Below are 9,705 nucleotides of genomic sequence, written 5' to 3'. Positions count from 1 at the left end.
GCAGCTACAGTTGCCTTGGCTAATTGCTCTCCAAATTGCCCCTGGGTATGAGTTAGGTTGTTTGTTCTGTGTTTCTCTATGTTGCCATGTGATGGACTGGTCACCTGTCCAGGGTGTACTCCTTATCTCACCCAATGGCTGCTGGATTCCAGTCTCCACAGGACATTCCCATATTAACAATGTGAAACTCTCTGTCTTTTCTGTGCAGGACTCCAGGGCGTATTTCCACCTGCTGCAGCAGATCGCTCCAGATGGCAGCAAAGAGGATGTTCCTCGGATTGAGATCGACATGACTGGTCTTTATGTGAGTCTGCAGCTTCAGCAGCCTGCTTTCATTTTCCTCTGGGTGTTTGCGCATTCTTCAAATGTCTTCAATTTATGAAAAAAAATAAGTTGGCCTTAAATGCATTCACATTGGTCTCAAATTTTATTGTGGTCGGACTATTTAATCTTGTATATTCTGTAGTTTTTTTTTTGTTTTTGTTTTTTTTTTTGATGGAGAGTACTGTTATGTGAAAGTTTAAGTCAGACTCAGACATCTAAACTGTGGCATTCTGTGGCCGGAGGCGGTAGCAGCCACAGGTGTGGTACCTAGATGCTAATACACTTGCTAGTTAGCTAGCTAGCTAATATTTCCAGCTAGCTAGTAAGGTTAAATCTAGCTGGCTTTTTTTCTACAGCCATCATGGGTAAGTGCAGATTTATTTTATCGTCAGTTATCTGAACAATATTGGTCTCACCATTGGCTCACTTCTGTTGCCAACCCCTGTAATTTATTTATAAGCATTTTTTTGTACATTTCCTTTATGTTAGGTCTTAAATTCCATTCATAATGGTCTTAAAAGGTTTTTAAAACGTCTTAATTTGTGTTGGTGATCTCTGCAGACACCCTGTTCCTTTACTTTAGTGATATTACAACATCAATCACTCTAAACTGGTGAACACAACAGAAACTGGTGGTCATGTCACAGAGTCAATCTTGAATCTTTTTTCCAGTTCAGACTAAACTCAGTTTAGGATGTTTATTGACGTGACCGTTCAGGCCGAATGGAAGTTGTTTATCTTCTTCCTGCTTCCTGTGGGTTATTTTAAGCTCGGGATATCATTCCGACTGGAGCGCATGTCATAGGCTGACTCTGTTTTTCTGAGTGGGATTTTTGTATTTTGTTCACCCTCAGGTTCCCACAGGAGACCTGGGAAACAATTTGGAAAAACAAAATTAAAATGGGGGGATTTCAAACTTAATTCCATGAGGGCAAGAAAAAGTCAGACTTTTCTTCATTTCAAATCAACTGACACATATCAGTGTCAGTTGATCCATTTTCTTTACACCCTTGTCCCTTAGTGGGGTCGGGAGGGGTGCTAGTGCCTATCTCCAGCTGATGTTCCGGGGTACACCTTGGACGGGTCGCCAGTCTGTCGCAGGGCAACACAGGACAAACAACCATGCACACACACATCTAGGGGCAATTTGAAGAGGCCAATTAACCTGATAGTAATGTTTTTGGACCGTGGGAGGAAACGGAGTACCCGGAGAAAACTCACGCATGCACAGGGAGAACATGCAAACTCCATGCAGAAAGACTGGGGCTGGGAATCGAACCCAGAACCTTCTTGCTGCCAGGCAACAGCTCTACCAACTGTGCAGCCCACGCAGCCAATTTGTGGACTTTATTTCTTTCTTCCAGTCTTTGCAGTCAGATCCAACAAAAACTTAAAAAAACATTACAGACATCGTTCTTAAGTTATTTGTCATACATAAAGGATAAAATACACACCCGATAATATCAGGAAAAATGTTGCTTGGCAACATGTTGGAAAGAAACATATATACTTTTTGTATCCATGAACAAATTTCTGGCATAATTCTTGTTTCTTTTTCAACAGAAACATTATAATTTATTTGAGCTTATTTGACTTGACTTTTAGTTGTAGTTTGTAAATTTTCACTTGGGTCGAACTTGTACAGATATAATATTGCAACCGTAGCCAAAAGTATTAGCTGAATAGGATGGTTAGCTATTCAGCTAACTACCTGCGATTAGCTAAATTTCAAAATACTTGAGCCTCTTTCGGGAAACAATTAGAACTGTATATTTTAATAATTCACACACCAAATATGTATCAATGAAAACTGTCCTATCACTACCGCAAGAGCTAACATCCACAGACTTCCTTATTTTCACTGTTAGGATACAGCCACTCAGTGCAAAGTATTGTTTTTCTTTCTTGTGTCAATCTTAATAGAATGTCATAACTGTCACAATAAACGAGCCAAAAAAATGGAAATGTTTTTTTTTTTATCTTAAAAAGTTATTTGTCTATGTAGTAGTCATTCATTCAGAGTTATTGATGCTCTTTTGTGGTATTTGTGAGACGTTTCTTGCTCTAAAACGTGACATTGCGTTTGGGTCTCTAGGAGCAAGACCTCAAAAAGAGAGCAGAGTGTCTGCTGAAGCAGGCCGACCGGCTGGGCTGCCGTCAGTTTGTGACTGCCACCGACATCGTGACAGGAAACGCCAAACTCAACCTGGCCTTCGTGGCCACGCTCTTCAACAAGTACCCGGCGCTCACCAAACCCGAAAACCAGGAGTGGAATCTTGAAAGTAAAGCACGGATACGACTTTCTTGAAACTTTTTTTCCCCCCACCTATTTCCAGACTTGTGTGGGCTTCATTATCCTCCTTGACTTTGTTTTAGGTGAGACGAGAGAGGAGAGAACCTTCAGGAACTGGATGAACTCGCTGGGAGTCAGTCCACACGTTCACTACATCTATGGGTCAGTGGCTCTCTTTCTGCCGCGGGGGCGTTCTTCCATTCACTGGCTCATCGACGTGTTTGTGTTTGCATGCAGAGATCTGCAGGACGCCATGGTGATTTTGCAGCTTTATGAAAAGATTAAAGTGAAGGTAGACTGGGACAACAGAGTCAACCTTCCTCCCTTCAAGGGACGAGGAGGTCACTTAAAGAAGGTCAGTTTGGAAATACAGAAAGACTTAAGACTGTTAATCGGAGTAGATCTGAATGTGTTTGCGTCTTTTTCTTATACAGATTGAAAACTGTAACTACGCTGTGGAGCTGGGGAAGAAAAAAGCCGGCTTTTCCCTGGTGGGAATCGGAGGTCAGGACCTGAATGAGGGAAATGAGACTCTCACCCTTGCCTTGGTGTGGCAGCTGATGAGGAGGTGATTTGACTTTTCACTTTCTGGCTCGCAGAGTCAGCATCTGCTGAGGACGATGGGGGTTGCTATGCAGTTCTGGAGAGGGAGGGGGTGCTGTTTGTCCAGCTTTGAGTCTGAGTAATTAGCATTTTCAGAGGCTTCCTCAACCCTGACAGCATATGAACTTTATGGAAAATTTGAGATTCATTTTGAATATGTGTTATTTTTATTTTTAAAACATTGTGGTATTGGTTATACTGAAGGCTAATAATAATGACCGACATGGTGCAGGTACACTTTAAACGTCCTGGAGGACCTCGGACATGGTGAAGTTGCTGGAGACGATTTGATCATCTCGTGGGTCAATAAGGCTCTGAAGGAAGCCGGCAAGAGTTCCTCCATCAAAACCTTTAAGGCAAGTGACACAAACCCATACGGTCCCTTTCCCAGTGTTTCCTGGGATTTTATGTGAGACATTAAACTTTAATAGCTGAATCAAGAAATAAAACACCAACCTCGGAAGACTTGTGTCATTGTTTAGAAGTTGTATAATTGATAGTTAGACTCAACCTCTGTCTAATTTCCTCAAAGGTTTGGTTCAGAGATCCATGGGCAGCAATAGCATGTCCCAAATGTTTGTCAAAAGTTTTTAGAGGGATTCAACGAGTGGTGGGCACCACTAACTAAAGTGTTAGCTATGCTATCCCTGAACCATGAGTCACAATACTAGTTCTGCTAATGTTAAAATGGTACCCCCACATAGGATTTAGTAGAAGCTAATGGTAAAGTGCTACACCAACATGCTATTTAGTTTAAGCTAATGCCAAAAGCTAAAAGCTAAGTGTGCTAAATACTTTCAAAGTTAGCAAAATCACTAAATTGCTAAGCAACAAATTAGCTCTGTTATTAGCGCAGTAGTGGATTAGCGGAAGTGTCAACAATAGTAAATAAGCAGCCAGATGTTCATGTATTAGGACGGCCTGAAGCTAATAGAAGTTTTGCTAATTTGCTGTGTGTGCCTGTCTGTTTAGGACAAAGCCATTAGCACCAGCCTTCCAGTGCTGGACCTGATTGATGCCATTCAGCCGCAGAGCGTGAACTTTGACCTGGTGAAAAGAGACAATCTCTCAGATGAAGATAAACTGGACAATGCCAAGTAATCACCTCTAACAAATCTGATCATGTAGTGGGGCTAAGAAGCTTTGCTTTTCTCCTTGTCGGAGATAATAGTTACTTTTACTTAGCAAGACGTTACCACAGTAATCCTTTGTTTAAACCTTTCTTGCCCCAGGTATGCCATCTCCATGGCAAGGAAGATCGGCGCTAAAGTCTACGCCCTGCCTGAGGACTTGGTAGAAGTCAACCCCAAAATGGTGATGACCATCTTTGCCTGCCTGATGGGGCGGGGCATGAAGAAGGCTTAAAGAGCACCGCGTACACATCTAAACGCACACACACACACACACACACACACACACACACACAGGGACTGTCTTCATCTGCTGAAACATAAAGGCAGTGAACACGGTGTAGAAGTTTGTCCTGACTTCCTGTCTTTAAACAGAAACAGGAAACTAAAGCTAAAACGTCAATGGTTCAAACATCGTTCTTCCTGACATTTAGGTTTAAAATTGATTGTTTGTTTCAGCGACCACTTGCTCACCAGTAGAGAAAAGTAGAAAAAGTGTCTTTAAATTTGAAAGTTGTGACACATGGGGAACATCGGGGTGATTCTTTTCCAGTTTCCGGTTGTACGATGGGGTTTTTTCTCCTCTCTCATCTTATCCTTATATTTTCTGTTTTTTTCCATGATATCCTCATGTGTCCTTCTTTCTCAGTTCTGCTGTGTGCCAGCCTGTTCACAGGATAAGCATTTATCACAATTAAGCCATATTGATCTTCACAGAATGCCTTTTATTGTAAAATTTGCAGTCTGACAGAAGCCTTGTTATGTCATAGATAGTCTTAAAGCTGAAAGTCATTTATTAGTAAACCTGATTTTATTGGGATAAAAGCAGGATGAGTAGAAACTATCCAACCAAATCCATCCAAACGTTGTACTTTATTGTGTATTTTAAACGACAAGATCACATAAAAAAAATCAAGTCTGGGTATTTTCTGTTGACTTCTAAATAAAAAAAAAGTCATATTGATAACTGAAAAGTCTTGTACTTATAGCGAAAGATTATTTCATCCTGATTGATTTCCAAGTGATACTGTTTTCATAGAATATTACAACAGTACAGTTAATAAATAAAAATTGCAGGTCAGTCTAAGCAGAATTATTGTTAATTTTACATCTGCAAAATCTGTGTTTATATCCTCACCCTTATTAACACACCATAAGTGTAATATCAACGAGGGAAAATGATTCACAACCAAATTACGAACGAATGGTGAAACTCATCACGTTGCTACGTCTTCATACATTCCACTGCTGCTGTAGCTTTTCAAAACTCCACTAATATCCACTACAGTTTCCTGCCTTCCAGTCGTTTCAATGTAATGTAAATTGCTTTCAAATACATTCTATTGAGAATGACTGTACAATCAGATCTCTTGTCTCAAATAAATACCTTATTTCATTTGTCTTTGCAGTCTTCTTTGCATTATTCTGCATAAATGTCCCACTAGGATATGTAAATATGTTATATGCCCTTTACGTAGTAAACCTGTTATTGTTTATTTGAGAAATGACCACAATTCACTACTTCTATCAGGGACAGGTGTCACATTTCTCATTTTTTTCCTCTATTCACTGTACATATTTGGTCATTTTCTGTGCATCCAGCATCAGTTTCAGACATATTGGTTTTTGTTCAGAACATGCAGTTTTATGCCAAAATATTACCATGTTCAGCTAATCAACAGATAGCATGACACAAACATCCACTGCTATACTGATGATACTCTGCTGTATCAATCCATACATCTTGATGAATTCTGATGGGTTTCCTTAGTAAACTTTTTAAGCCAATTTGAATAAATTGAACTTTACTGCACTGTTTGATAACCACGATCAAGTGGAATGTATGTATGATTGGATCGAAATAACTTTTATAATAAAGTACTTTGAGATGACGTGCTATGAATTGAATTAAATAGTCTTAGACCAGTGTTAAAGGGGCGCTATTATCTGGTTTCCAGGTACATAGTACCATTATATAGTACAATCAAATAACTGTGTTAATATCAGTTGTTGTAAAAATGCTGTATTTATCAATGGTGATTTAAAAGAAATTTAACTTCATAATTCAATGCTTTGAAATTGGGCCTCTGTCTCTTTAAAAACTACAACTATTTCTGAAGCTCTCCCGTCAGGAAGTCATCACAACATGGTGGGGAAGGCTTCTCTGTGAGGCAGTGACTCGGAAACTGCACTGCAGAGGAGGACCTGTGCCTTGAAGGCGGAGCTAGGTCCACCTAGGTGTTTTTCACAGCTGAATGGTTGCTATGGAGATGTTTTTTCTATGAAGGAATAACATTATAACATGATGTACAGCTGAAAAAAAAATTCTACATAATTGTGGCCCTCGAAGGTTGCCTTAGCCGCAATGGTTATGACTAAAGATCAAAACTGTTTGTCTTATTTTATTCATCAAACACAATCCAAAAACAACTGATGAAAATAATCAAGGTAGTACGAACTCTGACCTTTTCATTCAACGTTGTTCTGTTCTAGAAAGCAGGATGTGTGACGTTTTCAATCGCTGGTACCCACAGATCACCGCTTCCTTCCTTTTGGTCTATTTTTCTATTATTTACAACTGAACATAATCTGCTGAGCGTTATCTTTTAACGGTCAAATTAAAGGTAGAGAAATGTTTCTCTTCCACATGGAGCGTAAATAATGTTTCCTGACAGAAATATTCAGATGTGGCCATCAAGACATTTCTCAGCTTCAGTAACCTAGAGATAACATGAAGACACAATCGCAGCCCAGAGGCCACTTCAAACAGGGTTCTTGAATTCAGATGAGTTTGGTGGTTTAAAAGGAACACACACACATGCGCTCACACACACGCATATGTACAATTTACAATTTAAATGAAGCTTTTTCAAGTGCACCATGTGATCATCCCTTTTATTGGTTACATTTGTCCGCTTCATCCATTTCAGCCGTCCTCTGTGTATTCGTATCTCCATTATGCTGACAGTAATGAGAAGCTTGAAAAAAGCTGCACACACAGAACCAGGTGGAAACAAATCAACTGAACATGAGGATTGATTTGGAGACTTGACACAGCAAACGTCTGGAGGACAGGGGATCCATCAGGTTAGTGAACTTGTACCATGCTACTCTCTCTTCATTTCCTGCCCACCAGCTTGTTGCTAAGCCATTTCTGCGGCAATGCCTGGTGCAGCATGACCTCAGGATGACCTTCTTTTGCTGATACTTGTATGTTCTTTTGTTTTTTGTTTTTTTATGTGACTGGAAGCTTGTTTTGGACATGTTCATATGTGACCCAGTGTCTGTTTGGTGTCACGGTTGTAACACAACAGATAAAAGAGCAGAACCACGTTGTGTTTTTGTGTGAGCAGCATGACGGGTCCACTGCACGATTCCCACAGGTTGTCTGTGAAAACATGGACGGAGGAGGATAGTGATCGTGCTGAGAGCACACTCAGCAGGTACACACACACGAGGACTTTTAAAAAGATCTGTGCTTTTTATGTATTTTTAAATTAGTGTGGCTTGGTACTATGGTTAACTAAGCAACCAAAATCAACTGCTGCTGCTTGAGTTAAAGTATAATTTTACTATTTATCAAACTAATCTGAATTTACAAGTTGGGATGAACCGATACTAAAATTTGGGCTGACATCGATATCCGATATTAACATTGCTCTTATGGCCAATACCCAATACTTACTGATATTGTATGTATAAGGGCTGAAACAATTGATCAGATTAATTGTAATGATTCAATTCTTGAAATAATCATCAACTAATTTCGTAATCAATTAATCGTTAACTAGAGTGTACAGAATCCAAAAAACGGCCATTTGCTGAAAGAACAACTCACACTGGGCAGCAATTCAGTCAAAACTGTACAAAAAATAGAAAAAAATAAGTTCAAATCACTTTGAAGCTGCAGCAACTAATGACAATGTTGTTGGGTTGTCATTTTAACTGTATAGTAAAAATAATTAGCCAATTAGAAACAAGAAACAGGCAGCGGACCAGAGCCTAGACCTAAGTGCAACTGAGGACCCCAAGAGGCCGGCAGATGAACTACAAATTTAAGACAAAAAATGATGCAACTGAAAGCTGTTAGACATGGAGACAGGTCAATGTCTGAACCACAAAAAAATTCCCATAACAACTTTAGAATATCATTGCGGCCTGACAAGAACTTAATGGAGTTATAATGATTATAAAAAGGTAAATGGTCTGTGCTTTATCTTGTTATACAGATGAGCTCCAGTCATTTGGGAATGTGTGTTGAGTCAATGTTTCTGACAATATCCTGTGAGTTATTCCAGTATTTTCTGTGTTTCCGAATGAATAGGGGACAGTCGATATGTGACGACACTTCTTCAGAGCTGCAGCGAATGGCCGCCATCGAAAGGAATTCCCAGAGTTCCTTTCGAGGCAGAGGGGCGCTGTCCAGGTACGACTAGAATATCCATGAGTAGTACTCATTTATGTTTTCATATTGGGTGGCTGTGTAAGCAGTAGGTACCGTCTTATATTTGTTTTCTGTTTCGGAACCAATAGTCAACAGTCCAGAAGTTGACTAATGTTGATCTGTAAAGACTACTTTAACAGTATTCTTGTACTTTGTGTCTGTAGAATAGTGAGTATGGTGATGACTCTGAGGGAATGGGCCCAGAAGAGTCTGGCCGAGGACACGGAGCGGCCTGATTCCTTTTTGGAGCGCTTCAGAGGCCCGGCCAACACGGACCTACAGTCCCCGCCCAGCAGATTCAGCCACACCCACACTGGTTCTGAGGCAGAGAATGAAGTCCAACGCTCCCGACGCACGTAAGACGCCAAACGACCGTCCAACTTAGCCTGCTCTCAATGTGCCGACCCTGATTTGATTCACGCTGCGTTTCTGACTCTTTCTGTCAGGAGGAGGAAGTGGAAGGTTGTGGTTTTATCCCCATCTGATGATGCCTACTACAACTGGCTGATAGTGATTGGAGCAGCGGTTTTTTATAACTTCACCCTATTAGTTGTGAGGTAGGGAGCTGTTTTTGTAATACATATTAAAATAGCTGCGTTACAATTGCGCAAATTAGAATTACTTAATGGAAACACACCACTGTCTAGTGCAATGTTTTTGTGCTAGGATGAGGTGGTTTTTCAGCCTTATCGAAAATGTTTTATTGCGCAAAACTACAACGGAAACATTTTTTTTCTTGTCACGAGTAACCGGATGTTACTACTGACCGAAAAGACGAAGAAGAAGACAGGAAGTGGCAGGAGGAGGGTGACGCAGCATGTTTTTTGAGTGTTCTTTTAATGACCTATTTAGGTACGATTTTAATTGCGTTATTGTGGAAGATCTTGTTGTTTTCAGTTATGTGTATTCAC

The 9,705-nt window shown here is 40.2% G+C and overlaps 2 protein-coding genes across 2 annotated transcripts; both read left to right on the top strand.

Annotated features, from left to right (window-relative positions):
• The first annotated feature begins 91 nt into the window (after positions 1-91).
• Positions 92-5,752, top strand: LOC106943634 (plastin-2-like). The gene is made up of 8 exons (XM_015026948.1): positions 92-304; positions 2,420-2,606; positions 2,701-2,779; positions 2,855-2,972; positions 3,052-3,185; positions 3,453-3,576; positions 4,193-4,317; positions 4,453-5,752. Exons 1-8 carry the CDS (start codon positions 92-94, stop codon positions 4,583-4,585), a joined length of 1,113 nt encoding a protein of 370 aa, XP_014882434.1. The 3' UTR covers positions 4,586-5,752.
• Positions 5,753-6,762: 1,010 nt separating this feature from the next.
• On the top strand, positions 6,763-9,662 carry LOC106943633 (cyclic nucleotide-gated cation channel-like). The gene is made up of 6 exons (XM_015026947.1): positions 6,763-7,437; positions 7,704-7,793; positions 8,675-8,776; positions 8,959-9,150; positions 9,241-9,351; positions 9,541-9,662. Exons 2-6 carry the CDS (start codon positions 7,705-7,707, stop codon positions 9,620-9,622), a joined length of 576 nt encoding a protein of 191 aa, XP_014882433.1. The 5' UTR covers positions 6,763-7,437; position 7,704; the 3' UTR covers positions 9,623-9,662.
• Positions 9,663-9,705: the final 43 nt, after the last annotated feature.

Source organism: Poecilia latipinna, unplaced genomic scaffold (genome assembly GCF_001443285.1).
Source record: "Poecilia latipinna isolate Pla-1442-1.1 unplaced genomic scaffold, P_latipinna-1.0 Scaffold5589, whole genome shotgun sequence".
NCBI lineage: Eukaryota > Metazoa > Chordata > Actinopteri > Cyprinodontiformes > Poeciliidae > Poecilia > Poecilia latipinna.
The sequence above is the reverse complement of the archived record's forward strand: the minus strand, read 5'-3'. Positions and strand labels throughout refer to the sequence as shown.

Bases quoted from the DNA above. Each gene is read 5' to 3' on its own strand.
- LOC106943634 (XM_015026948.1), top strand. From the start codon at position 92: ATGGACTGGTCACCTGTCCAGGGTGTACTCCTTATCTCACCCAATGGC. The intron at 2,607-2,700 runs GTAAAGCACGGA...ACTTTGTTTTAG, and splicing joins CCAGGAGTGGAATCTTGAAA to GTGAGACGAGAGAGGAGAGA. The intron at 2,780-2,854 runs GTCAGTGGCTCT...GTTTGCATGCAG, and splicing joins CACGTTCACTACATCTATGG to AGATCTGCAGGACGCCATGG.
- LOC106943633 (XM_015026947.1), top strand. From the start codon at position 7,705: ATGACGGGTCCACTGCACGATTCCCACAGGTTGTCTGTGAAAACATGG. The intron at 7,794-8,674 runs GTACACACACAC...CCGAATGAATAG, and splicing joins GCTGAGAGCACACTCAGCAG to GGGACAGTCGATATGTGACG. The intron at 9,352-9,540 runs GTAGGGAGCTGT...TCTTGTCACGAG, and splicing joins TTCACCCTATTAGTTGTGAG to TAACCGGATGTTACTACTGA.